General features: G+C 52.6%; 1 protein-coding gene across 2 annotated transcripts in view; it reads left to right on the top strand.

The window, feature by feature from the left end:
- PEX14 (peroxisomal biogenesis factor 14) overlaps positions 1 to 27313 on the top strand; it is a 551896-nt gene that overhangs the window by 239403 nt on the left and 285180 nt on the right. For both annotated transcript variants that reach the window (XM_078642256.1, XM_078642255.1), the window contains exon 3: positions 21944 to 22028. In XM_078642256.1, the coding sequence (XP_078498382.1) occupies positions 21944 to 22028 (85 nt within the window). The remainder of the gene's footprint in view (positions 1 to 21943; positions 22029 to 27313) is intronic.

The raw sequence follows: 27313 nt of genomic DNA, 5'->3' as shown, positions 1-27313 counted from the left end.
ACACGCACGCAAGGCCACTCACACACACACGCAAGGCCACTCACACACACACGCAAGGCCACTCACACACACACGCAAGGCCACTCACACACACACGCAAGGCCACTCACACACACACGCAAGGCCACTCACACACACACGCAAGGCCACTCACACACACACGCAAGGCCACTCACACACACACGCAAGGCCACTCACTCACACACACACGCAAGGCCACTCACTCACTCACACACACACGCAAGGCCACTCACTCACTCACACACACACGCAAGGCCACTCACACACACACGCAAGGCCACTCACACACACACGCAAGGCCACTCACACACACACGCAAGGCCACTCACACACACACGCAAGGCCACTCACACACACACGCAAGGCCACTCACACACACACGCAAGGCCACTCACACACACACGCAAGGCCACTCACACACACACGCAAGGCCACTCACACACACACGCAAGGCCACTCACACACACACGCAAGGCCACTCACACACACACGCAAGGCCACTCACACACACACGCAAGGCCACTCACACACACACGCAAGGCCACTCACACACACGCAAGGCCACTCATCCATTTGCAAAACCAAAAGGTCAAACTCTTCTATTGCGAGACCTATTGCATTTTCAATGCTTGTTTTCTCTTTTAGTCCTACTCCACAGCATCCGGAATGCTGTGCAGCATGGCTAAAATCCATTGTCAAAGCTAAGGTGAGACCAATGGGCTTTGTCAATACTTGTTTGTACTAGGAGTCTCTGTACTGCTGGTGAGGCCACTGCAGCTTTGTGACCTGCGTCGCTTTGCATGGCTGAATTCTTAAGGACATTGTACAAGGGTTGCTGTGGGTGAGCACACTACTATACTATAGTTTTGTATGAATGCTGGTACTGGGGCTTGTCACTGTGCATGGCAGAATTAATCTGCATTGCCTACAGAATGTCCTTTAACAGCTGGTACAAAGACTTAATCCACTGGCCATGGGGAGAATTCCCCAGATCCAGACCATCCTGCAAAGACTACCACTTGAGGTAACCGAGCAAAATGCAAGGACCTGTTTATTAGTTCTCAAATACAAACAGCTTTTAGCTGCCTGAGTTCAAAAGACCTCTTGTGGACAATTTTAGAATCTTACAGTGGGTTTACAATCACCTATTGCGTACCATTAGTTGATGTTCTTTTCCTTCTCATGTGCTTGCTTTTCATTTAATTGCTTTCCTTCCTTATGTTGCTCCCTCTCTTGTAGCACGGCTTCTTTACTGTCCTTTTGGTTGGATGACTTGTATCCTTCCACTGATCACATTTAAAGAACTACTTTTATCTGTTTCTTCTCCCCTTCAGTACCCTCCCCGATTACTGTATGTTGTGCCCTCCAACTCCTAGATTGTTCATTACGTATCCCGAACCTGCTTGCCTTTTTCATTTGCTCTTTTATTTATTTTTTTCTCTCTAAGTGAACCTTTCGGGATGCGAACCTGCGACCATATGGTTATCCAGAGATGTTGCACTAAATTTGTTAGTACACTCGTCCATCATACCCTGAATTCTGTATCTCCCCTCTTTATTTCCCCCTGATGGTCTATGAATGCCCATCAGCAGAACTCTCGGCACTGGCTGGCAGGGAGAAGGGTCCTGTCCGCCTTTCTCCATGTGCAGTGGCAGTCGAGTTCAGTGGAGTATCCCTGGTAGCTACCATTGTGTATATCTGGTGTCCCAGCGACTGCTGTGCTGGGGCTGTAACTGGTTAGCAGAAATCTCTCTGCAGTAGTAGGTGGACGACATGAACATCTCACTCTGGGATGTGTTAGGTTAAAATACAGGTACAAGATTACACGGTGATATCGCACAAAGGTCGGAGTCCAGACATTGGTGTTACAAATCGGAGTTCTATAAATATAGTTTCAATATGTAGCAATTAAAAGCAAACAAAAGCACACACTTGAAAATCCTTCAGCAGCTGAGATCGAGTGCACGTGCAAGTACAGGAACCAGGTCAGTGACTGTCGGAGATAATCATGTTCTTTCAGAAGCGTTTGGTTCTCTTGGGATTACTGGTGTTTTGCTGGGTCTTTGAGGAATACCACAGCTTCCGATCCCTCACTCCAGTCTGTGAAGTTCTACCGTGTAGTGTACACTGGTGGGGAGTATTTACTGGTTGGTGGGCACCAACAAGTCGTTATACAGTGGGTACCAACTGGAAATGTGTCTCAGTTGGCATCCAAAAGCTAGGATCAACTTTATTTGCCTCTGCCTTGTTTCTTTGAGCAAGATTTCCTGATTCACTGAGGACCCACAGGACCGGGAGCACCGACAGTCATATAAGCTCCGAACTTATGGACACACTTATTTCAAGGCGCATGACACTGCAGATTGAGGCTTTCTATGGGTACTCGGACTTGATCTGAGCAGAGGAACTGTTCCGAATCACTTTTTTCCTGCATTGTTCAATTTGGTCTTGCCAACCTATTCATCTCTGCTCAATTTCTTTAGGATGCATCTACCTATGGCACCTGCTCGGTGGCACTTTCAGACTTTCCAGATATCATAACAGACTTTCCGTGATATTTAGACCTCTGCTCATTTAATGAGGTTTCAAATACTATCTACAAACATTTAGCAGGTATCCCGTCCAGAGCAGGGTGCTTAAAATCCCTTTGACAAGCTCTTATCTTCCTCTGTTCAGCATCCAGCTTACCCGGTCAGGTGCTAGAAGCATAGTTGGGTAATGTATGCATTCTTTTAACACTGGTGAGCCCACCATGACCAGCTGAATGTTTGAAGCGCAACTCTGCTGGGTGCTAGAATCTAAGACCATGTGCCCATTCCTTCTGGAGCCAAAAAGCTCCACTTGCCAGGCCGAGTTGCTGGAGGACGGCTCAGATAAAATGCCCATTTCTTGCTAGTAGAGAACTCGCTTAACCTCATCTGGTGCCTAAAGCATTGCCTTAATAGGGTTAGAATTCCACTGTGGGTCACAGACTTCATCTGTCCATCGGAAGCACTCCAGCAAAAAGATACCTGTTCCTTCTTGGGTCAAAAAGCTTAGAGGTCACATGGTCAATGCTCAGCTGGCACTTATCAGATGGTCGAAGCACATTTGGGACAGATACCATACTTCTGTGTCCTAGAACTCTTGAGTCTTGGCCATGGGTGTCTAGTTTGGGGTCAACGAGTTCAGTGATGTACCTGGTTGCCCTGAGAAAGCCAGGTTCTAACATTGTTTACCCATTCTGAGTCAGAGGTCATATATCACAGTTGAGTACTGTAGTTCAGCTGAACCAAAGTGCCCAGTCCTGCCTGGGTTAAAGAGCTGACCTGGGCCGATAGGACATGTTCCCATTGTTTTTGGGTCGAGTAACCTACACTTTGTGGCTTGGTTCTGAAGGTGCATGTTGGATAGCATCAGTTCCTTCTTGGGTCTGAAAACTCACCTGCAAGGTGGCTTCTAAAAGCTCAACTGACCAAGTATCCTTTTACTCTCCGGATCAGAAAGCTCATCTTGCCTGGTTTGGTGCTTAAAGCACAGTTGAAACCGCTCACCCTCACTCCTCCTGTTAGGAACCACAGCTTTTATTTATTTGCAAGGTGTAGCTTGTCGATAGATCTGAGTCCTTGCCTCACCAGCCGGTGACTAAAAGTGCAGGTAAGACAGTGTTCATTTCATCCCTTTCTTGGTTCTGGATACTGAACTGTTTGCTGAGTCAGGTGTTTTCCAAAAGATTAATTTTCTTGACCATTTGTCCTAATGTCTTTCAGCAGATTAATTTTGTCCTCCGTCCATCTTGATTTGCTTGGGAACAAGCCTTTTACAGCTGAGCTGGCTGGCACGGATGGCCCACAGTACACTGCATGGCACAGTATCTTGTATCATTAGGCCGGCTGGTCCCATAAGGGTGTTTTCTCTCTTAGACTATGGCCACACAGCAAAGTAGAGAAACCACGAGGATGGCAGGTTGAAGAAAACACAAACCTTTCGGGAGTGCTCTGCATCTCGGAGTTGGGCGACATGCTCAGGTGCCCTTGTTGACACACACTTCGTCTCCATGTGTTGCAAGTCTTAGTGAACCAGTGTGGGGTCCCAAGGCAGTAGTTCTTTAGAGCATGTTTGGGTACACAGGCGAGTAGTCGAGACTGCGAAGACGGGGATAGTACATGCCATGGCAATATGCACACCCAAGAGCAGTGGCGAACATCCATGCCCCGCAGAGAGGGTCACGCTGATGACGCGTGCTGTATTAGGGTTTACACATGCTACTGTGCTGCCAAAGCCGAGGCTCCTCTGGCCCTTCCTGGGGGAATGGCTGGAATACAAAGGTCTGAGGACAGTGTCAAGCTCTTTGCAAGTTTCTGTAGTACTGCTGAACTTGGAGTCCGAGCTCTGGTCAGCCTGCCACCGGGAAAGAGGGTTGGGGGCGGGGCAGGGGGGGTGGCCGCCCCCCGCCCCCCGAAGTACCCGATTGCATACTGTGCCTTGCCTTGTATACTGTGGACTGGCTGCAGGAGTAAGCCCTGAGCTCCACCCCATGGATATATGGGTACCCAGGAGTAGTGCAGCCTTGCAGTGCTGCTTCCGATGTTCCAGATCTCCGGGTCCCCTGTTTAGTCCGAGCCCCCGACCCCTGCGCTCACCCGCTTCCGGTGCTGGCGCCGGTCCGGACGGGCCTGAAGCTGCGCGTGCACTCAGCGCCCTCCTCCTCATTCCATCAAATTTAAAAGAAGGGGGGGAACACACATCTCTCCTTACTTAAAACCCATTAATCAAGGCTGGAGTAGGCAAAACGAATCCATGGGACAATGCAATAAACATGAATTATCCCCGCGCCAACAGCGGTAATGGCAGCGCACTACATCAGAGCAGGTGTAGGTCAAATGATTACTTATTACACCTGTGGTGGGTCTGATTCAATTGGCAAAAATCATCTTTAATAGGTTAAAAGGCTGAGCTCGTCAGGCTCGTCTTAGAGTGCCTGCAAAGAGCCGATGATGGAGGAAACTGTCATTGGTAATTCATTTAAGGGCAAATCCTGGAGGGGAGGGTGGTGTGGGGAGCGCAGGGGACGAGAAGCACTGGAAGGCAGGTGGGGCGAGAACGCCCTCCGTGAGCGAGAAAGTCGAATTCACAAACGGGGCTAGCCGAGCCACACCCACAGGAAACCGTCACATTGCTGTCATCCACATGTCCTTCTCACCCACCCGTGACTTCACCCCTCCTTACACTCAAGCACACTCTTTTTATCCCATCCCCACATGCTCTTCTCCCTTCCCCACATGCTCTTCTCCTTTCCTCACATTCTCTTCTCCTTTCCTCACATTCTCTTCTCCCTCCCTCACATCCTCTTCTCCTTCCCCACATTCTCTTCTCCTTCCCCACATTCTCTTCTCCCTCCCTCACATCCTCTTCTCCTTCCCCACATTCTCTTCTCCCTTCCCCACATTCTCTTCTCCCTTCCCCACATTCTCTTCTCCCTTCCCCAAATTCTCTCCTCCCTTCCACACATTCTCTCCTCCCTTCCACACATGCTCTCCTCCCTTCCACACATGCTCTCTTCCCTTCCACACATGCTCTCCTCCCTTCCACACATGCTCTCCTCCCTTCCCCACATGCTCTCCTCCCTTCCCCACATGCTCTTCTCCCTTTCCCACATGCTCTTCTCCCTTTCCCACATGCTCTTCTCCTTTCCTCACATTCTCTTCTCCCTCCCTCACATCCTCTTCTCCTTCCCCACATTCTCTTCTCCCTTCCCCACTTTCTCTTCTCCCTTCCCCACATGCTCTCCTCCCTTCCCCACATGCTCTCCTCCCTTCCACACATGCTCTCCTCCCTTCCACACATGCTCTCCTCCCTTCCACACATGCTCTCCTCCCTTCCCCACATGCTCTCCTCCCTTCCCCACATGCTCTTCTCCCTTCCCCACATGCTCTTCTCCCTTCCCCACATGCTCTTCTCCCTTCCCCGCATGCTCTTCTCCCTTCCCCGCATGCTCTTCTCCCTTCCCCGCATGCTCTTCTCCCTTCCCCGCATGCTCTTCTCCCTTCCCCGCATGCTCTTCTCCCTTCCCCGCATGCTCTTCTCCTTTCCCCGCATGCTCTTCTCCCTTCCCCACATGCTCTTCTCCCTTCCCCACATGCTCTTCTCCCTTCCCCACATGCTCTTCTCCCTTCCCCACATCTGCTTCCCCCTTACCCACATCCTCCTCGCCACCCCCCACATCCTCCTCGCCATCCCTTCCCACCTTCTACGCCATCCCTTCCAACCCTTTACATAGCCACCCGTAGATCCAGTCGGCCCACCCGCCACAATCCTGCCTGCTCCATTCCCTGTGCCCCACTCTACAGCCCACCTTCTCATTGACGCCTCCGCTTCCCTCTTTCTCCGCACTCACCTCCATTGCCAGGTATGCTCTCCAACCCCGCCCACTTCCTTTGTCTTACTCTGCCTACAATACCAACCCGCTCGAGAGCCCACCCTCGCTTTTGAATGTTTCATAGACTTCCCCTGCCTTCTCCACACTCTGTTGTCTACTAATTTATCCACCGAATCCACCATCCTGCCCTCCCGACCTAATCTGCCCTTCCTTCCATCATAACCACATCACCCATGGAGAAGTGTGGCTCAATGGTTAGAGCAGGCAGACCTTGATGCAGAGCTCTGGCCAGGGACCAGGGTTCAATTCCCGCCTCGGCAGGTTTCCGGCTCATTAATTCCCCTGACTGGATATTCTTGCCTCAGTGCCTGTTCTGATCATGGGTCCCACGCTGCAACTCTGGGCAATAGCTTGCTTAGTCTCCACACCGGCCCCAAAAGCGCTGGGATGCCTGGCGGCACCTGGGGGGTGCCCAGGAGTGGACATTTCCCAGGAAAGCCAGGAAGGGTTCCTAAGCGGTATACGGACAGCGCCGGGACACCTCCGGTGGAGGTAGCTGTGCGCTTTACAAATTCCGACATTTATTTATTTTTTATCACCCCCCGCACGATGACAGCTCCACCTGCTGTACACTTTCCACCATGTGTTCACACTTTTTCCTCTCAGCTCTCATTATCCCAAACTCACTTTCACCCGCACTTCCTAAATTACCCTTACACAACTTCCACCACCCATTACCCATTCTTCACCCACCCTCGCACACATTTTTTAACCTTTCCCATCTTGTCTTTACCTTCACACCCACCCTTATTTTTTGCAGCCACACATTCTAAGCCCCACCCACTCTAAACCTGTATCTGCTCACTCAGCTGTATGGGCGAAAATCTGAAGGCTGCAAGTCGTAAATATACCCTCCTGTGACTTTTTACTCCTCTCCGCATACTAGACAATTAGTCCCTGTTTTTCAATATTTTTTTTAAATCAAATAATATTTGACTGTGAGACCACATGCAATGACCTTGACCAGTTGGAAATTAGAAGGGTAGAATATAGGGTTAGTTCTAACCTCGAAACTGAGTTTTTGGTGCTGTAGACAGACTTCGTCCTTGGGGCCAGAATGGATATAGAAATGCCGATGGTCCCTGCAGGCCAGTTCATGAGCACCGGATTCTCTGCGCCAGACGGCTGGCCAGTCGCTGGAGCTGTGCTCACCTGTATGTATGTGTATGTATGTATGTGTATATGTATGTATGTGCGTATGTGTGTATGTATGTATGTGTATGTATGTTTGTATATAGTGTGTGTGTGTATATGTATAGTTTTAACTTACCTTAATTATACTGGCCATTGCACAGTAAAGGCATATGTGTGATAAAAGCCATGCTTTGTAAAGTCATACAACCACTGTTGCCACTCACAGCCTCCTGGCAGGTCGCTCCACGCACCGCGCAGCTCCACCTGTTCGGCGCCAGTGCTCCCAGCCAGCTCCTGCCACTGTGTCAGGGTTCGAAGCCCGCTTAGGCTCTGCTCATCGTTGGTTCTTTATTGTGATTGTTACTGTACTGTATAATTGTCCTGCATTGTATGGGTGTTAGCTCATCCACGGTTTTTTGTTCCCCCACTGTCCCCCTGACCACTGCTCTCCCTCGCCGCCCCCTCCCATCCCTGGTTTCCGCCGCTGCGGCCCCGCCCCCTCGCCCCCCATTGGCCACCCCGCTCCCGCCTCCCAGCTGCACCTCCCTCCCATCTCTCCTTTTATGGCGGCCGCGCGCAGCGGGCGTGCCGCTGGCGCCGAAGTCCGCGCCTGGACCGTGCCCAGCGCCAGAACCATTGGCCCCCGCGAATACCACGATGCCTGACTCCGCTCCGATGCCAACACCTGCCACGCACTCGACCCCGGATGAAAACATACCTGCTTCCGAGCCTCCCCGAAGCGCACCCACAGACCCTCCTTCTGCCGGAACTGCAGCTTCACCAGTATCTGGCCCACCAAACCTCCAACAAAAGAACCCAACTACCTCCGATGCATCTTCCTCAACACCCGCTCCGCCCGCAAACATGCCGTCAAACTCTGGGACTTTCTCGACTCTACCTCCCCAGACGTCGCTTTCCTGACGGAGACCTGGCTGACTCCCACCTCAGCCCCCGACATCCCAATAGCCATCCTGGAAGACTACAAGATCACCCGCAGGGACCGTACCAACAACATTGGGGGAGGAATCACCATCGTCCACAGAAACACCCTCAGAGTCTCGACCAACACCGACACCCTCAGCACCGCCGAACACATGCACTTCCAGATACACACCGACCCCACCACCACCCTCAGAGGAACCCTTGTCTACAGACCCCCCGGACCCGACCACAGTTCAGCGATTACATCGCCGACTTCATCAGTATACACGCCCTCGCCTCCACAGACTACATCCTCCTCGGGGACCTGAACTTCGCCATCGAGAAAGTCAACTTCCACCTAGAGAACAACAACACTAACTCCACCACCCTGATCGACAACCTTGCCAACCTTGGACTTAGACAGCATGTGACACCAACCCACGCCGCCGGCCACATGCTGGACCCCATCTTCATCGCAAGCCCCACGTCTCCTTCGACCACATTACCAAACCCCACTGGACTGACCACCACTTCATCCACTTCACCTTCAGGAAGCCCACCACGCAACACCGCACCCAACAAATGCCCCGACGCTGCTGGAGCAAGGTCACAGAAGACCAGCTAACCAACACCCTCGCCCAGAGCCCACCTGCCGACCCCGCCGACTCCAAAACCCCTGTCCGCAACCTTAGACAGTGGATCGACGACTGCGCCAACACCCTTGTCCCGCTCAAGACACCCTCCAACAACCACACCAGCAAGAAAGCCACCTGGTTCACCGAAGACCTCGAGGCCTCCAAACGAACGAACACTAGACAGCCACGCAGCCCACAAGAACGCCACCCGCAGACACCATCAACTCATCAGAACCGCCAAGAGGGCCTCCTTCAAAAACCGCCTGGATAGTAATGCACACAACAGCAAAGAGCTCTTCAACATCGTGAAGGAACTGTCCAACCCCAGCTCCAACACTAATGATATCCCGCCTTCGCAAGACCTGTGTGATTCACTGGTCACCTTCTTCCACCGCAAAAGCGCCGACATCCACGACACCACGATCGCCCCGACAACCACTGCCCCCACGACCACCACCTGCACCAACCGCCTGCTCTCCTGGACCAGCAACAATGACGAGGAAACCAGCGAGATCATGAACACCATCCACTCCGGATCACCACTGGACCATGCCCCCACCACATCTTCAACAAAGCCAGCACAGCCATCTCACCCCATCTTCGGAAAGTAATCAACACCTCCTTCGAGACAGCAACCTTCTCAGAAAGTTGGAAGCATGCCGAGATCAACGCCTTACTCAAGAAACCCAAGACGGACCCCAAGGACCTCAAGAACTTCCGACCCATCTCCCTGCACCCGTTCCCGGCGAAGGTCACTGAGAAAATCGTCAACAAACAACTGACCCGCTTCCTCGAGGAGAACCACATCCTGGACCCAACCCAGTCCGGGTTCCGCAGAAACGACAGCACCGAGACCGCCCTCATCGCCGCCACGGATGACATCAGGACCCTGCATGACCACGGAGAAACAGCAGCCCTCATCCTCCTGGACCTGACAGCCGCCTTCGACACGGTCTGCCACCACACACTACGCACATGCCTACACGGCACCGGGATCCAAGAACACGCCTGCACGGCACCGGGATCCAAGAAAAGGCCCTGGACTGGACAACATCCTTCCTCCGGCAGAACTCAGAGCGTTCGCCTCCCCCCCCCCCCCACGGCCACGTAAATCATCTGCGGCGTACCCCAGGGCTCTTCCCTCAGCCCGACGCTGTTCAACATCTACATGGAACCCCTCGCCCATGTCGCCCGACATCACGACTTCAACATCATCTCCTATGCCGACGACACCCAGCTGATCATATCCCTCACCAAAGACCCTCACACCGCCAAGACCAACCTCCACGAAGGAATGAAGGCTGTCTCCGAATGGATGAGGAACAGCCGACTGAAGCTGAACTCTGACAAGACGGAGGTCCTCATCCTTGGCTCCACCCCCTCAGTCTGTGATGACACCTGGTGGCCTGCAACCTTAGGAACAGCCCCGACAGCCACTGACCACGCACGCAACCTAGGGGTCATCCTAGACTCCTCCCTCTCTATGACGAAGCAGGTCAACGCCGTCTCCTCATCCTGCTTCAACAACCTCCGAATGCTCCGCAGGATCTTCAAGTGGATCCCCACCGAGACAAGAAGAACAGTCACCCAGGCCCTCGTCACCAGCAGGCTGGACTACGGAAATGCCCCCTATGGAGGAACGTCGGCTAAGCCTTGAGGCGATTGCAACGCATCCAGAACGCGTCAGCACACCTGATCCTCGACATCCCCCACCGCAGCCTCATCACACCCCACATGAGACCTGCACTGGCTCCCCGTCAACAAGAGGACAACCTTCAAGCTCCTCATCCACGCACACAAAGCTCTCCACAAGACCGGCCCAGCATACCTCAACACTCGACTCAACTTCTACACCTCCACCCGCCAGCTCCGCCCCGCCAGCCTCGCCCTCGCCACAGTCCCCCACATCAGAGTATCGACCACCGGCAGCAGATACTTCTCCCACCTCGCCGCCAAGACCTGGAACACCATCCCCACCAACCTACGACAGACCCAGGACCTACTGGCCTTCAGGAGACTCCTCAAGACCTGGCTCTTCGATCACTAGCAGGACCCCCCCACACCTCCAGCACCTTGAGACCCTCACCGGTGTGTATTGCGCTATACAAGTGTTATGATTGATTGATTGCAGTATGTAAGGTTTTGGTGCCATCCAGATAAATTGGTTTTGTATCTGCATCCTTTCTCCCAGAGTGCGGGTCAGAGTCTGGCTTGGAGTCACTTTTATTTGCATATTTCTTGATCCCAGTGGCGGCATCTACTGGGAAGGGGGGGAGCAAATGGAAAATAAAGGTGTGAAAAAACCACTTACTATAAACGTCCTCTTTCTTCCGTTGACTACAGAGCGGGCCTCAGCAAACTCCCTTGACCAATCCTGGTGCTGCTTGATGCTGTTAACCAGCATGAGAGCAGCATTCTGATTGAAGGGAGCTGCCTCTCTCAGAGCTCCCTAGTGCACTGTAAGCCTGCACTTGCTCTCAACCCAGCTGTCTTAAGACAAGATAACTGTATTGAGAGGTTTAAAGTGCGCATGTCTGGCTAGCCATCACAAGACGGCCGGCCAAAGAGACATGCACACTTTCAGCAGTGCACAGGCAGCCCTCTTCTCACCACTCCTCGCAGCTGCTACCCAGCAGTCCCGCCCTGTCCTGACATACGGTGCAGGACGGCAGGATGAAAAATAAAATGGTAACTCATTACTATTTTATATTTCATCTCTGGGCTTTGGGGGGCATTTAAGTGGGGCAAAGCACCTCTTCCGCTCTCGTGGAGGAGCTGCCCCACCGTGATACGAGCCAAACATGAGAAAATAGTTTCTTCCTCCCTGTGATGGGTTAATGAATACGTGTAGATCATGTTTACTTGGGAAAACTGCCTGCTCTGAAAGATACTGTCTACTCTTCCCACCTGTACCCAACCACTCTCTGCTGACTCTTCCCACCGTACCCACCCGCTCTCTGCTGACTCTTCCCACCGTACCCACCCGCTCTCTGCTGACTCTTCCCACCCGCTCTCTGCTGACTCTTCCCACCCGTACCCACCCGCTCTCTGCTGACTCTTCCCACCCGTACCCACCCGCTCTCTGCTGACTCTTCCCACCCGTACCCACCCGCTCTCTGCTGACTCTTCCCACCCGTACCCACCCGCTCTCTGCTGACTCTTCCCACCCGCTCTCTGCTGACTCTTCCCACCCGTTCCCACCCACTCTCTGCTGACTCTTCCCACCTGTAACCACCCACTCTCTGCTGACTCTTCCCACCCGTACCCACCCACTCTCTGCTGACTTCCCACCCGTACCCACTCACTCTCTGCTGACTCTTCCCACCCACTCTTTGCTGACTCACAGCACCCGTACCTACCCCCTCTCTGCTGACCTTTAACACCCGTACCCACCCACCCTCTGCTGACTCTTCCAACCCATGCTCACCCACCCAATCTGCTGACTCTTCCTACATGCCCAACCTGCCCTCTGCCGCCTCTTCCCACCTGCCGCCTTTTTCCACCTACCCTCTTCCCCACTTGCCCTTGTTTACATTTTCCCACCTGCCCTATGCTGTCTTTTTCCACCCCCTCTGCCGCTGCTTCCCTGCCCTATGCTGCCGCTTCCCCCACCTTCTGCTGCTTCTTCCCACCCGCCCCGTGCTTCTTCTTCCCACCCGCCCCGTGCTTCTTCTTCCCACCCGCCCCGTGCTTCTTCTTCCCACCCGCCCTCTGCTGCTTCTTCCCACCCGCCCTCTGCTTCTTTTTCCCACCCCCCCTCTGCTTCTTTTTCCCACCCGCCCTCTGCTTCTTTTTCCCACCCGCCCTCTGCTTCTTTTTCCCACCCGCCCTCTGCTTCTTTTTCCCACCCGCCCTCTGCTTCTTTTTCCCACCCGCCCTCTGCTTCTTTTTCCCACCGCCCTCTGCTTCTTTTTCCCACCGCCCTCTGCTTCTTTTTCCCACCGCCCTCTGCTTCTTTTTCCCACCGCCCTCTGCTTCTTTTTCCCACCGCCCTCTGCTTCTTTTTCCCACCGCCCTCTGCTTCTTTTCCCCACCACCCTCTGCTTCTTTTTCCCACCACCCTCTGCTTCTTTTCCCACCACCCTCTGCTTCTTTTCCCACCGCCCTCTGCTCCTTTTTCCTACCCGCCCTCTGCTCCTTTTTCCTACCCGCCCTCTGCTCCTTTTTCCTACCCGCCCTCTGCTCCTTTTTCCTACCCGCCCTCTGCTCCTTTTTCCTACCCGCCCTCTGCTCCTTTTTCCTACCCGCCCTCTGCTCCTTTTTCCTACCCGCCCTCTGCCTCTTTTTCCTACCCGCCCTCTGCCTCTTTTCCCCACCCGCCCTCTGCTGCTTCTTCCCACTCGCCCTCTGCTGCCTTTACCCACCCGCCCTCTGCTGCCTTTCCCCACCCGCCCTCTGCTGCCTTTCCCCACCCGCCCTCTGCTGCCTTTCCACACCCGCCCTCTGCTGCTTTTCCCCACCCGCACTCTGCTGCCTTTCCCCACCCGCCCTCTGCTGCCTTTCCCCACCCGCCCTCTGCTGCCTTTCCCCACCCGCCCTCTGCTGCCTTTCCCCACCCGCCCTCTGCTGCCTTTCCTCCCCACGCGCCCTCTGCTGCCTTTCCTCCCCACGCGCCCTCTGCTGCCTTTCCTCCCCACGCGTCCTCTGCTGCCTTTCCTCCCCACGCGTCCTCTGCTGCCTTTCCTCCCCACGCGTCCTCTGCTGCCTTTCCCCACGCGCCCTCTGCTGCCTTGCCCCACGCGCCCTCTGCTGCCTTGCCCCACGCGCCCTCTGCTGCCTTGCCCCACGCGCCCTCTGCTGCCTTGCCCCACGCGCCCTCTGCTGCCTTGCCCCACGCGCCCTCTGCTGCCTTGCCCCACGCGCCCACTGCTGCCTTGCCCCACGCGCCCACTGCTGCCTTGCCCCACGCGCCCACTGCTGCCTTGCCCCACGCGCCCACTGCTGCCTTGCCCCACGCGCCCTCTGCTGCCTTGCCCCACTCGCCCTCTGCTGCCTTGCCCCACTCGCCCTCTGCTGCCTTGCCCCACTCGCCCTCTGCTGCCTTGCCCCACTCGCCCTCTGCTGCCTTGCCCCACTCGCCCTCTGCTGCCTTGCCCCACTCGCCCTCTGCTGCCTTGCCCCACTCGCCCTCTGCTGCCTTGCCCCACTCGCCCTCTGCTGCCTTGCCCCACTCGCCCTCTGCTGCCTTGCCCCACTCGCCCTCTGCTGCCTTGCCCCACTCGCCCTCTGCTGCCTTGCCCCACTCGCCCTCTGCTGCCTTGCCCCACTCGCCCTCTGCTGCCTTGCCCCACTCGCCCTCTGCTGCCTTGCCCCACTCGCCCTCTGCTGCCTTGCCCCACTCGCCCTCTGCTGCCTTGCCCCACTCGCCCTCTGCTGCCTTGCCCCACTCGCCCTCTGCTGCCTTGCCCCGCTCGCCCTCTGCTGCCTTGCCCCGCTCGCCCTCTGCTGCCTTGCCCCGCTCGCCCTCTGCTGCCTTGCCCCGCTCGCCCTCTGCTGCCTTGCCCCGCGCGCCCTCTGCTGCCTTGCCCCACGCGCCCTCTGCTGCCTTGCCCCACGCGCCCTCTGCTGCCTTGCCCCACGCGCCCTCTGCTGCCTTGCCCCACGCGCCCTCTGCTGCCTTGCCCCACGCGCCCTCTGCTGCCTTGCCCCACGCGCCCTCTGCTGCCTTGCCCCACGCGCCCTCTGCTGCCTTGCCCCACGCGCCCTCTGCTGCCTTGCCCCACGCGCCCTCTGCTGCCTTGCCCCACGCGCCCTCTGCTGCCTTGCCCCACGCGCCCTCTGCTGCCTTGCCCCACGCGCCCTCTGCTGCCTTGCCCCACGCGCCCTCTGCTGCCTTGCCCCACGCGCCCTCTGCTGCCTTGCCCCACGCGCCCTCTGCTGCCTTTCCCCAGGCGCCCTCTGCTGCCTGGCCCCACGCGCCCTCTGCTGCCTTTCCCCAGGCGCCCTCTGCTGCCTTTCCCCAGGCGCCCTCTGCTGCCTTTCCCCAGGCGCCCTCTGCTGCCTTTCCCCAGGCGCCCTCTGCTGCCCTGCCCCACTGTTGCCCTGCCCCGCCGCACTCGCCCTCTGCTGCCCCGCCGCACTCGCCCTCTGCTGCCCCGCCGCACTCGCCCTCTGCTGCCCCGCCGCACTCGCCCTCTGCTGCCCCGCCGCACTCGCCCTCTGCTGCCCCGCCGCACTCGCCCTCTGCTGCCCCGCCGCACTCGCCCTCTGCTGCCCCGCCGCACTCGCCCTCTGCTGCCCCGCCGCACTCGCCCTCTGCTGCCCCGCCGCACTCGCCCTCTGCTGCCCCGCCGCACTCGCCCTCTGCTGCCCCGCCGCACTCGCCCTCTGCTGCCCCGCCGCACTCGCCCTCTGCTGCCCCGCCGCACTCGCCCTCTGCTGCCCCGCCGCACTCGCCCTCTGCTGCCCCGCCGCACTCGCCCTCTGCTGCCCCGCCGCACTCGCCCTCTGCTGCCCCGCCGCACTCGCCCTCTGCTGCCCCGCCGCACTCGCCCTCTGCTGCGCCTCTCCCCACCCGCCCTCTGCTGCGCCTCTCCCCACCCGCCCTCTGTCGCGCCTCTTCCCTCCCGCCCTCTGTCGCGCCTCTTCCCTCCCGCCCTCTGTCGCGCCTCTTCCCTCCCGCCCTGTCTGGCCTCTTGCCAGCCGCCCTGTCTGGCCTCTTGCCAGCCGCCCTGTCTGGCCTCTTGCCAGCCGCCCTGTCTGGCCTCTTGCCAGCCGCCCTGTCTGGCCTCTTGCCAGCCGCCCTGTCTGGCCTCTTGCCAGCCGCCCTGTCTGACCTCTTGCCAGCCGCCCTGTCTGGCCTCTTGCCAGCCGCCCTGTCTGGCCTCTTGCCAGCCGCCCTGTCTGGCCTCTTGCCAGCCGCCCTGTCTGGCCTCTTGCCAGCCGCCCTGTCTGGCCTCTTGCCAGCCGCCCTGTCTGGCCTCTAGCCACCCGCCCTGTCTGGCCTCTAGCCACCCGCCCTCTGTCCCCTCTTGCCAATCGCCCTCTGTCCCCTCTTGCCAATCGCCTTCTGTCCCCTCCGCACTGTCGCCTCTTCCCGCCCGCCGTCTGCCGCCTCTTCCCGCCCGCCCTCTGCCGCCTCTTCCTGCTTGCCCTCTGCTGCCCCTTCCCGCTCGCCCCTTGCCGCCACCACTTCTCACCCACCTTCTGCCTTCTCTTCCCACCATTCCCACCCGTCCTGTGCCTCCTCTTCCCTCTCTGATGTTGCTTCCCTTTCGCCCTCTGCCACCGCTTCCCATCTGCCCTGCAGGAGTCTGTAATCAGGGCTCGAGTCGGGGGTCCACGCAGGTGGACGGCGTCCCCCCCACTTCTTTCACAGGGTGGATGCCGTCCACCCTGCCAAGAAAGTAGGCCCCACTAAAAAAGATGCTGAATTGGTCCTGGTGTAATTCTGAAACACTGGGACACATTCAGCAGCGCCTGTACGTTGTTTTCTGCTTTCCATCACAACAAAGTGCAGGCGGGGACGGGGCTCTCTGATTTCTGACTCTTGCTGGGATACTTGGCCATAACAAAGGCTGAGTCTCAGGGGTCATCAAGCCTCCTTTTGTTGGAGTTTCCTGGCTGGCAGCAGTCAGGAGCCTCACACCTGATGCAAATGCAGCAGAGGGAAAACAAAGGCTTGCACCTTGCTAGCACTTCACACATACTTAGGAGAGGTAGCTTTTCACTTTGTTCAGGCTCTGTTTAGGAGATTTGCATGCACTGTTAGAACGGCAGATGTGTTGGTCTTTCCCAGTATTTGCACAAAATAAATTGCATTTATATAAGCCACAGGGATCCTCCCTCAGCCCAACGCTGTTCAACGTCTACATGGCGCCTCTCGCACGCATCGCCCGGCATCACGACCTCAACATAATCTCCTACGCCAATGACACGCAACTGATCCTCTCCCTCACCAAGGACCCCCTCACTGCCAAATCCAACCTACACCAGGGAATGAAGGCCGTCACCGACTGGATGGAGAATAGCCACCTTAAACTGAACACAGACAAGACGGAGATCCTCATAGTCTGGCCCAACCCATCAGCGTGGGACGATTCCTGGTGGCCCACATCACTGGGGACCCCGCACCCACCCACCAACCACGCACGCAACCTGGGAGTCATCCTCAACTCGAAACTCACCATGACCAAACAAGTCAACGCTGTCTCCTCCTCCTGCTTTAACACACTTCGGATGCTCCGCAAAATCTACAGATGGATCCCGACAGACATCAGGAAAACAGTCACCCAGGCCCTAGTTAGCAGCAGACTCGACGGATACGCCCTCTACGCCGGAGCCCCGACCAAGCTCACCAACAGACTGCAAAGAATCTAGAATGCCTCTGCACGCCTGATCCTCGACGTCCCGCGCCGCGACCACATCACCCCCGACCTGAGGAACCTGCACTGGCTCCCTGTCGACAGAAGAATCTCCTTCAAGCTCCTGATCCACGCACACAAGGCACTCCAAAGACCGGCCCAGCCTATCTCAACAGCCGACTCTCCTTCTACGTACTCAACAGGAATCTCCGCTCCGCAGACTTCTCCCTGGCAACCATCCCACGCATCCGCAGAACCACAGCCGGAAGCGAATCCTTTTCCCACCGCGCCGCCAAAACCTGGAACACCCTCCCCCTCATCCTACGACAAACCGAAGACCTTCTAACCTTCAGGAGACAACTCAAGACCTGGTTGTTCGACCAGTAGCAACAGCACTCCCTTCCGCCCCACCCTTCAACGCCTTGAAACCCATGCGGGTATGTAGTGCGCTTTACGAATTATGTGATTTATTGATTAACCTTGAGGAGGCATTGTACTAATTTAAATATAAATATTTCTTTTAAAGCACTATGGCTAGAGAAAGGTTAATGCTGACAAAAGGTAACATTGCTTTATATGCAGCTTACAAAAGTGTGAATCTTCTTCCTAAATCAAGAGGGTTTGCAAGTATACTCAAAATGTGCTCAAATGTACTCATGCTATACCTGCTAAACATATGTGAGGGCTTAAGATCTGATATCACTTCTTGTGATGCCAGTTCCTGTGATGTCACAGTCTGTGATGTCACGAGCCATGATGTCACACGCTGCGATGCCACGCGCTGTGATGCCACTTGCATGCGGATTAACTAGGTTAGTCTCACCGCTTCTTTTTTTAGGACTCGTTACCCGTCTGTATTTATTGTGTAAGCTCATTATTTATATGGGGAGGAGTGATCATTTTCAAAAACTTAGTGTATAATTATATACATTCATACGAAACACCAAGGTATGTTCATGCCAGATTAATATCTAGTTGCATTCCAGATCAGTGGAAACAATGCAGTAATCTCAGGTTCCTGAAGGTCATGTCATGATCAAAAGTTCATGAAGTTGGGAAGTAGTAACTTTTATATTTGTGAAATATGGCATAATATTGGAGGAGGGTACAGCAGGGCGGAAAGGTGAAAACGATACCCTTTTTTAGATGTTGCCTGCACAGCTATTGTGCTGTGTGTGCGAAATCTCTGGTATTCAAACAAAAAAAAAACATAGAAGGGGCTTAGAACTCGCCCAGTACTTACCTGAACTTGCCATTAGTTCATTCCAACATTGTTCTAATTTACTTGCTTCTGATTAGCCAGCACGTACATGGTCTACTTTCACTTGCTGTTCTGCCATCCATGCTGAGGCGGGGAGCTTGGCCCAAGTACAGCTGCGGCTACTGGCCATTGTCCTTCCACTGGCTACTCACTCAGTGTTTCTTTTTTGTGTGTGTTGAAATGTTTTATTAGCATTTTATAAAATACATTACAGTGCAATATAATATTGTCTAGAAAGAACAATCGCAGTAGGTAAGCCTTAGAAGGTACTATAAAAAATGTTAAAAATCCGAACTAGCACTGCATTTGAGTGCACGTGTTTGTCTACCTGCACCTTTCTTGGCACATTAATGTAGCGCAAACACGGCCCAAAGGTATTAGAGTGCTTTACATGAGCACTGCTTACATTTCACAGGGACATTTAACGAGCCCGTGTTTTCTGCACCCCTTTCTATCCTATTCACGATTGTCGGTGCACCATTTCCTCCAGCTCCTTCTCAGCAGTTTCCTCTAGCTCACTCACTTTCTTAGCCTATCATTCTTTGTTGCAAATCCTCTTTCCCAGCTTCCTCCTCATGCCCCCCGTTACTTCCCCCATTGCTGCTCCTACACCCCCAATCCTGTGTTCCTTCTCTTAGTAGCTGCGGTCGGCTGCCTCTGCTTAATATTTCCCCCTTTATGTATGCATTTATGTAGCAAGAACACGACCTGAAGGTATTGGAGTGCTTTACATGGGCACCACTTACATTTCACAGGGACACTTAGCGAGCACTCCATAAGAGTGGATCTGCATCCATCGGCTCGCCACCCTGGCGTGTAAACACACCACCCCTGCCCTTGTTTGGAACGACCCCCCCCTTTTCTGGTTTCTACCCACCACGTCCTCTTTCCTGCTCCCCTGACCTCCCTCGTGGCCACTACCCTGCTCCCTCATATCCTTTTCAATTCCATTGAAGCAGTTTAATTTTTATTTTATCAATTGTTTGTTGCTTTTATGTAATGCAAACTCGACCTGAAGGTATTGGATTGCTTTACATGAGCACCACTTACATTACACAGGGACACTTTCATTTTTAAAATATATTGCACAGCTGCTGTTTTTTTTTTTTATTGAGTCAAAACCTATTGTTTTGCTAATGCTTGTTTCTAATTTAACTCCCAAAGAGACTACTTGATGTAGCAAGGAGTGGTCTTGTAAGAGAGTGACAGTCAGCAATCATAGAGGCTTTTAATGGTCTGTCCTGATCTGGCACATATGTGGAATAAAGTAAGTTATACTAAGTTTAATGACAACTCGAGTCATTTGTATGATTTAGTAGGAGCTGGAGGGTATAATAAGGGTCTGAGAGAGAGAGAGAGGGAGAGAGAGAGACACAGAGAGAGAGAGAGAGAGAGAGACAGAGAGAGAGACAGAGAGAGACAGACTTTAGTGATTCCTGCCAGTGCACCAAGACAACGTCTCAAAGGCGGGCCCAGGCACCCAGAAGCTGAGCAAACCCTTTGAAACCTTTTTAGTTTATTTGACCATCACCCAAGGATATGGGAGCAAAGGTCTAGTTCAGCAACTGCTGAAGGGCTCCCTTTAAAGCAGGGGCAACGTGGGCCGCCTATACAGAGAAGTGTTATCCCCAGTGGCCCTACAACTTTCTGCCTCATTTTGGGCGCAACTAAACGGCTGCCCCCGTATGCTTTCAGTCGCGGGCCCACAGCACATGTAAGATTCATTTGGGATTTAATTAGAACAAAAGGGATGTGGTTCAAAGAGAGCCCAATGTAGGCGTTCAGTTATCAATATGAAAAATCCAAATGCCGTTTTATTTGTTTACACTCCAATATAATCCAGTAAGAACTGGGGCTTTACTTCGTTGAAACCAAGGGAGATTTCCGTAAATAACAAAAATCGAATTTTAACATGACTAGATCATTTTTTTATTTTAAAGGTTTTATAGAGCGCCAACCAGACCCGTGAGGGTATCAGAGCGCTTCACAGGTTTGAGGGTGTCATACAAAGCATTAGGAAGGGGGGGAAACAGTAGGGTACGTTGGGGGATACATTATCCATTATAAAAGAAAAGAACACAGTTTAAGGTAAGAGGGGATACATTATACTCTGTGGAAAAAAAGCAAGCAGTTTGAAGTTCAGGCTACAGGCAGGATAAAAAGATAGCAATAAGAGGACACTTATGACAGAAGGCCTGCAGTCTCAACTCTTAGGTGGGATATTCCCGGGGGTGCAGTATTAGGAGTCCTTTGCAGAGCAGCGGATGATGTCAAGGAGGAGGGTGGAAACAAGTCACTCCGGTGATTGCGAGGTAGTCATCAGACGAGGTATCTCTTGCCGGATGCGTTTGAGAGTTGAATTAACTTAGAGTTCTCTTAAAGCGCAAAAGGACTGATTAGATTTGTGGTGGACAGCCGATTTCTGTCAGTGCTAGTTCTTTTCATCCAGTGTGCAGCTGCTCTTCTCTGAGAATGTATGCGAGTTGAACTGCTATGCTACCATATTTTACATTTTCTTTGCGTCGAAAGTATGCACGTCTGCTGTCCATGCTCTACTTGTCTTGCACTTTAAGGACACTTCTGTGTGTAAGTGAAAAACAACAATTGTTGGACAGAATGCAGAACAAAGGCATACAGAGATCTGGGCCTAAATCCATTGTTTTTTTTGCTCGCCATGCCAGTTTGAATCCAGCAATATGCAAATCAGTCTTGACCCTGTGCCCAATGGAAACAGTCCAGCACAAACCGCCAGGCCAGGTCCTCCCTGGACTGTAAACAAGCATCCTAGGATCGGTTTCGGGGTTTCAGCCCTTATCAGCCAGGATAGCTTGACTCCAGTGTCATGGAGCGCACGGGACCCACGTCTGGGCATACCCGTTCCACTCGCGGTGACAAATGCAAAAAGAACAATTGATGGACAGAATGCAGAACAAGTTTGCACTGACACTGTGCTGTATGTGTCGATGTGGGCATGTTTTCACTGCTGCAATGTATGCTGTACCTTTACTATGTGTACGTTTGTAGCATCACTGCCATGCCTGAGCTTTTCCTGTGTGTTAAGTGTGTGGTACTACTGCCAGTTTTGTACCTACCCAGTGCTTGAGGTTAAATTGTACTGTTTATGATACTGCAACGGGTCTGCGTGTCTGAAGGAAGCTAGTTCAGTTTCTCAAAGTCGAACCTACTGCTTTGTGAGTGCTTGGAGTGACACCTGAACTGTACTTATTGCTGTCCCTTTTTCTCTGAACAGATTTCGACGGCTGTGAAGTTTCTTCAGAATCCAAGAGTTCGTCAGAGCCCACTTGCCACACGGAGAGTGTTCCTGAAAAAGAAAGGTAATGCCCTCGGTGTGCCAGGCTTCGACAGCAGTAATGTGTAGGATTGTTTTCCCACCTGGGAGGCATAACTTCTGCAAGTCTGAAAATGCAGGTAGCATGACTGGGATCTAGGAACGCAGGCGAGAAATGTGACCCAGACCCAGGATGAACCTGGACGTCCCAGCGTGGCACACCTAGTGCCTCTAGCACAGACCGGGTAGAGGCACACAGAGTGACACACAGGGGGAGGCTCCTCACACACCAGCCTCCGCAAGAGACCATATTAAAAGATCCCCTTTTCTCAGATCTGTCAAGGCTCGCACTCCTTGTGGCCCACGGGCGTCCCCTACGAGTCACATGGAGACATGTCCAGCCTCCAGCCACAGGACGCCTTTCCCCTCACACAGTGTCGGGTACAGGCAGCAAAGAATGGCCCCTTCCCCTGATGTACGGCAGAACTGACCTCCCTTATTTAGCAGCGGCAGCAGCTGTGGGCACCTGAGGGCCCCCCGGAGTGTTCACACTCACCTGTACCCTGGCTGGTCTCCTGTGTGTGAGGGTGACAGCGGCAGTTGCCGTTCGGGGGTGTCCGGCACCGATGAGTGTATATGATCTGACACTCCCAATACTAGTTAAGGCATTTTGGGAACATTCCCCAAAGTAACCTAACTTCAAACTCCATGACGGAAAACCGCAAAATAGTTCAAACTGTTGCGTGATTCTTTTCAAGATGAGAAGTTTTTGTAACAAACGCATTCCATGAATGCGAGTAATTTCTTTCACAAACGGCAGTTTCTAGTACAGCAGCAGCGCAACACCTGTACAGAGGAGCGGACTGCCTGGCTGGCATGGCCTCCAACCATGAGCGCTTTCCACCGTGAGTTGCAAGAGAAGAGAGAGCCCTTCCAGGCTGACATTAGTTACTTAGCTTGACCAATCGGAGCTCATGCGTTCTCCAGCAAGTCAATAGTTACCATTGTGGAACATTTCCCTATGAGTCAAAATCAAATGCAAGCTAGGAGCCAGTCGCAGCATGCTCTAGACAAATGTCATATTGTTGTTCGTTTACATGAAAGTGTGCTTCTGTTGCAAATTGTGCATATTATTCACAAACATTGCTTGTGGCAGCACTGGATTGTGGACACCTTTCTGCCGTCACCAACATAACAAGCATATGAAATGTAATGAATTAATATTCATGAAGGGGTAATGTGATACCAGATATTTGCTGACACTTTTTTTTGTCTGAATGACGGTCTACGATGACGTTAGCAAAGTACCACCTTTCTAATGTGTTTTCAGATGAGCTGTGTTATCACACCCATGTTGTGATTCACAACAAGTTTTCCTTGGCAGAATCAGTAGACGTCCTTTATTTGTTGCCACTTGTCTAGTTTATGGTGATGCATAAATCATCCAAGAGTTTGCTGGGTCGATCCAGTTGATTTTAACAGTGCTCAGGTAAGTTACATGGTAGTTTCTAGCGAACACCCAGCATGGTGATGGGGAGTAAAGACTAGCTAGCTAGCATTTTGCCTTGTGTGTTTGAAAGAAGTTTTTTGTTTAGTGCAGCCTTAAAAGTGTTTGGACCTCTGTCTGTGGATTACATTGTAGTGCAGTTGTATGACAAGTAAGGGGGGATCCAAACAGCTGGAGATAGGGGCGAGTAATTGGAAAGCACCGGAGGGATCTGATAAATACATCTTTATGTAGATTTCTCATCTTATCTACATCTTATAAAAATTCTTCAGGTGCCAGACTAGGTCCAGACACTTTTTATGTCAGCAGTAGCTCTCTCGTGTTTCCAGATGGTTCCATTTCACATCAGCCATGGCTCTTCCCACAGATGTGAGATTACATTGGAGTGTATTAGGAGCTACCTGACATGCTGACGTCAGTTCCTATGTTTCTGCAGCTCAACTACTTGGGTCAGGAATTTGTGTTTCACAAATGAAATTCCTCCGCTTTTTAAACTGCAGAGATCAAATGTTTCCTCCCAAGATCGTAGGATTTAAATCCTGTTGGAGATGCTGCAACACAATGTCTGTTGGAGTGACACGATACCTTCATGCGTTCTCTGGGGTTCGACCATGACTCCACATCAGGGGATTACTGTTCCGTAATATATTCAAAAGCCATCCGGGATTGGAAGCCTAACTTTTTTTGGCCAAAGTCTGCTCAGATACATTGAAGCGTTCCCCATCTCTTTCAGGTAAGTCTATCAGGGAACAATCTCCCAAAATTTCTTCCCACAAAAAACTCTAAAGGAAGGAAAATCTTCTTCTTCCCCATGGTGTTCTCCGACTCCAGGCTCTTTCTCTTTGTCTAAGCTGATACAGAGCTTGAAAAAGATGAAGTCAGACTTTCGAAGTCCATCGGCTGACTCCTCACAGGTTGAGGCGTTCCGGAAGGCTGTGCTACATTTGTTTACGATGGCTGCAGTTCCCTCTGGGCAACTCCCTTAAGAGTACAACCAATTTTGTGGGTTTGATGAATCTGGCTTCTCCAACGCCTCCTGACTGTCTCCACTGGTCCCAGCCTTGTTACCTAATAATAAGTTATTGCCCCAGGTCCCGCCACCCCATTTTGGTCAGTGCCTGGCATTGCGCTGTCTCACAGGCTACACTCGAAGCCACTTTGAACACCACCCTTGAACCCTTCAAAATAGTCTGAAATCATCCATTTGGCAAAGGAAAAGTTTAACCGCATGCTCGCTGCGGCGATTTTTGCGCTACGCGGGCTTTTTTCAAAAAGCCGCGTTAGATGACGAGCTCAGCTAGTCATCAGCGTGCGAGCGGCGCAACTGATGACGAGCTCAGCTCGTCATCAGCGCCGAAGGGGTTAAAGCATGCTTTGGTGACCAGCATTTGGCAGAACATCTTCCGAGGGCCCAGTGATGTGCCTAGATTTAAGAAATATTTACTTGTGATTCTGATGCCCCTGCTGTGCCTTAAAACATGTTATTGCTGATAACATTTATGGCAGAACAGAAGACAATGACTCTGAGGCTGATGACAACCTCCCTCCTTAAAACACTGATGCATAAGAGCACCGGATTGTTTGTTGCACCTGGCTGGCCCACCAAGGTGGTTCCATCAGCAATATGGAAAATTTCACATTATTCACAGTTGTCTTGGCATCGCCATCCTTCGAAACTGATCCAGATATCACAACAGATGTACTTATCCTTTTGGGACCGGAGTATATCTTGTGGATGCCAGCAACGTCAGGAGATCAATTCCCACCATATTCTGCTGCATCAAAGCCCCTTCGATTTCTCCTCCCCCCCCCCCTCCCATTAAGCCACCACCTTCTGGTAGGCATGAGCATGTCCACCAGTCGGGAGACTATCAAGATGAATCACTGTGTGATCTAGCTAATCTGCAGTGGCTATGCCCTACCGTTACTGTCCATGCTTCTGGATCACCCCCTTTCTTCCAGGACAAGCTCTCCAGGACACACAGTGATTTTTGATGCAGAAGTTCGGTTCCTGTTGAACTAAGGGGCCAAATGGGTGTTCCAGGAAGAAAGGGGAACAGGATTCAAGTCCCTTGTGTGTTGGTTTCCAAGAGAGTGGGAGGTTCAAGACCCATCCTCTACCACCACCTCTTGAACGTGTTCATTTGTCAGGACAAGTTCACTATGTTGGTCTTGAGCCATGTCCTGCTAATCCTCAATTTGGAGCATTTTCTGGCATCCCTGGACTTCCAGGCTACCTACTTTCATCTTCTAATTCGCGCCACTCACAGGGATTAACTCAAGTTCACCAATGGTTTTCAGTACTATCAGTTCACAGTGCTACCACTAGACCCGATTTTTGTGCCATTTGTTTCCAAGCAAGTGTTGATAGTTGTGTTGGCTTTGCAATAGTGGTCAGGAGTCTATGTATTTCCATGCTCGGATAACTGGCTAGTGAAAGCGAGCTCTCCGGAGTTGGTCAAGGCATATCTTCAGCCCATTATGACCCTTCTCCATAACTTAGACTTTGCAATTGATGCCCGGCAATCTTACACATAGAGGATGACCTTCGCAGAGGCAGTGCTGGATGGGACCTACATGAAAGCCTTGCCTCCTCCTCCTCACAGGAAGAGATTTATTCCTTCTGGTATCTCCACATCTAATCTGGTTTTTCTGATTATTTGTCCCCAAAGTAGGGAATACCATGAGGAACTGGAATTACCAGGTCCAAATCAGCATCTGGGAATTAATCTGCTCCATTCAGGCTGGGAACCTCCTGTCTAAAATCGTCTGACTTGATTGTGGAATCTAAACATGATAGTTTACTTGCATTATAATGAAATATTACCAATCTGAAAAATGAGTCATGTTCAACGTCTTTAGATTTATGGACTTCAACAGATTATGTTCTTTGAAAGCCTGTTACTTTTGCTAAACTTTTAAAGAATAGGTCTCTGGACTGAAAGCAATTTTGAATAGGTTGGCTTTTGCACAAGAGGTAGATTGAGGTGATCAACCATGGCCCTATGTGATTCATGGAGTAGAGTCTTTTCCTCATTTCTATGTGAACTTGCTGGGGACAAGGGAAGGGGTGAATTTCGGAGCGCAAGAAGCAGGGAAACCTGATTTCTACTTTTACTTGGTTGAGGAGAAGGCACTGGATTGCCATTCAGTGTCGCAAAACTGAAAGGCAGTTGTTGACTGAAGGAATTAAGATGTATACGTGTATTTTAATTTCTAATTCTGACTAACGCATCTCCAGCGCTGGTGCTCACCTCCGTTGAACTGAATAAAACAACCTCAGGAGATTGTCTTGGTTGCAGTCTTGACCATGGAAGTGGGAGGGTTTTGAGGGATGTGGTGAAGATGATAAGTCTCGAAGGAAAAACAGTGTTTACCGATAGGGGGTCGGAGTGGTGCCAGAGTTTTTTATTTCTAAAGTGTGTGAAGGTCATCGGCAGAGCGTGTGCTTATATGCTGTATGTGCAGAGTCTGGGTGGAGGGTGTTAGCAGAGTGTGTGGCTGAAATGTTTTAGACAAAGTGATGTCAGAAGGTGTCCCCTGGTCCTGGAGTTGCTGGAAGGTCCATTAGAAGAGTGTTGGTGTAGGGTGTTGGCACCGAAGTCCTGTAGGAGTTGCCATTGGGTATCCCTGGTGCTGCTGATGCTACTCCTAGTTTCATGGATCTGGACGGAATTGAATGGAATCGTTAATAAGCATGCAATTTCCACAACTTGGTCTTCCTCTAAACTCACCGAAGCAAATAGGCTGTTGAGCAGCTATGATTGGGACAAGTTGGGCCCATGGGACATGCAGTGTCAGTTCCTCAGCCCTGGCATTTTCTG

This window comes from Lissotriton helveticus, chromosome 5_1 (genome assembly GCF_964261635.1).
Source record: "Lissotriton helveticus chromosome 5_1, aLisHel1.1, whole genome shotgun sequence".
Taxonomy (NCBI): Eukaryota; Metazoa; Chordata; class Amphibia; order Caudata; family Salamandridae; genus Lissotriton; species Lissotriton helveticus.
Note: the sequence above shows the minus strand (reverse complement) of the source record. Positions and strands in the feature narration are given on the sequence as shown.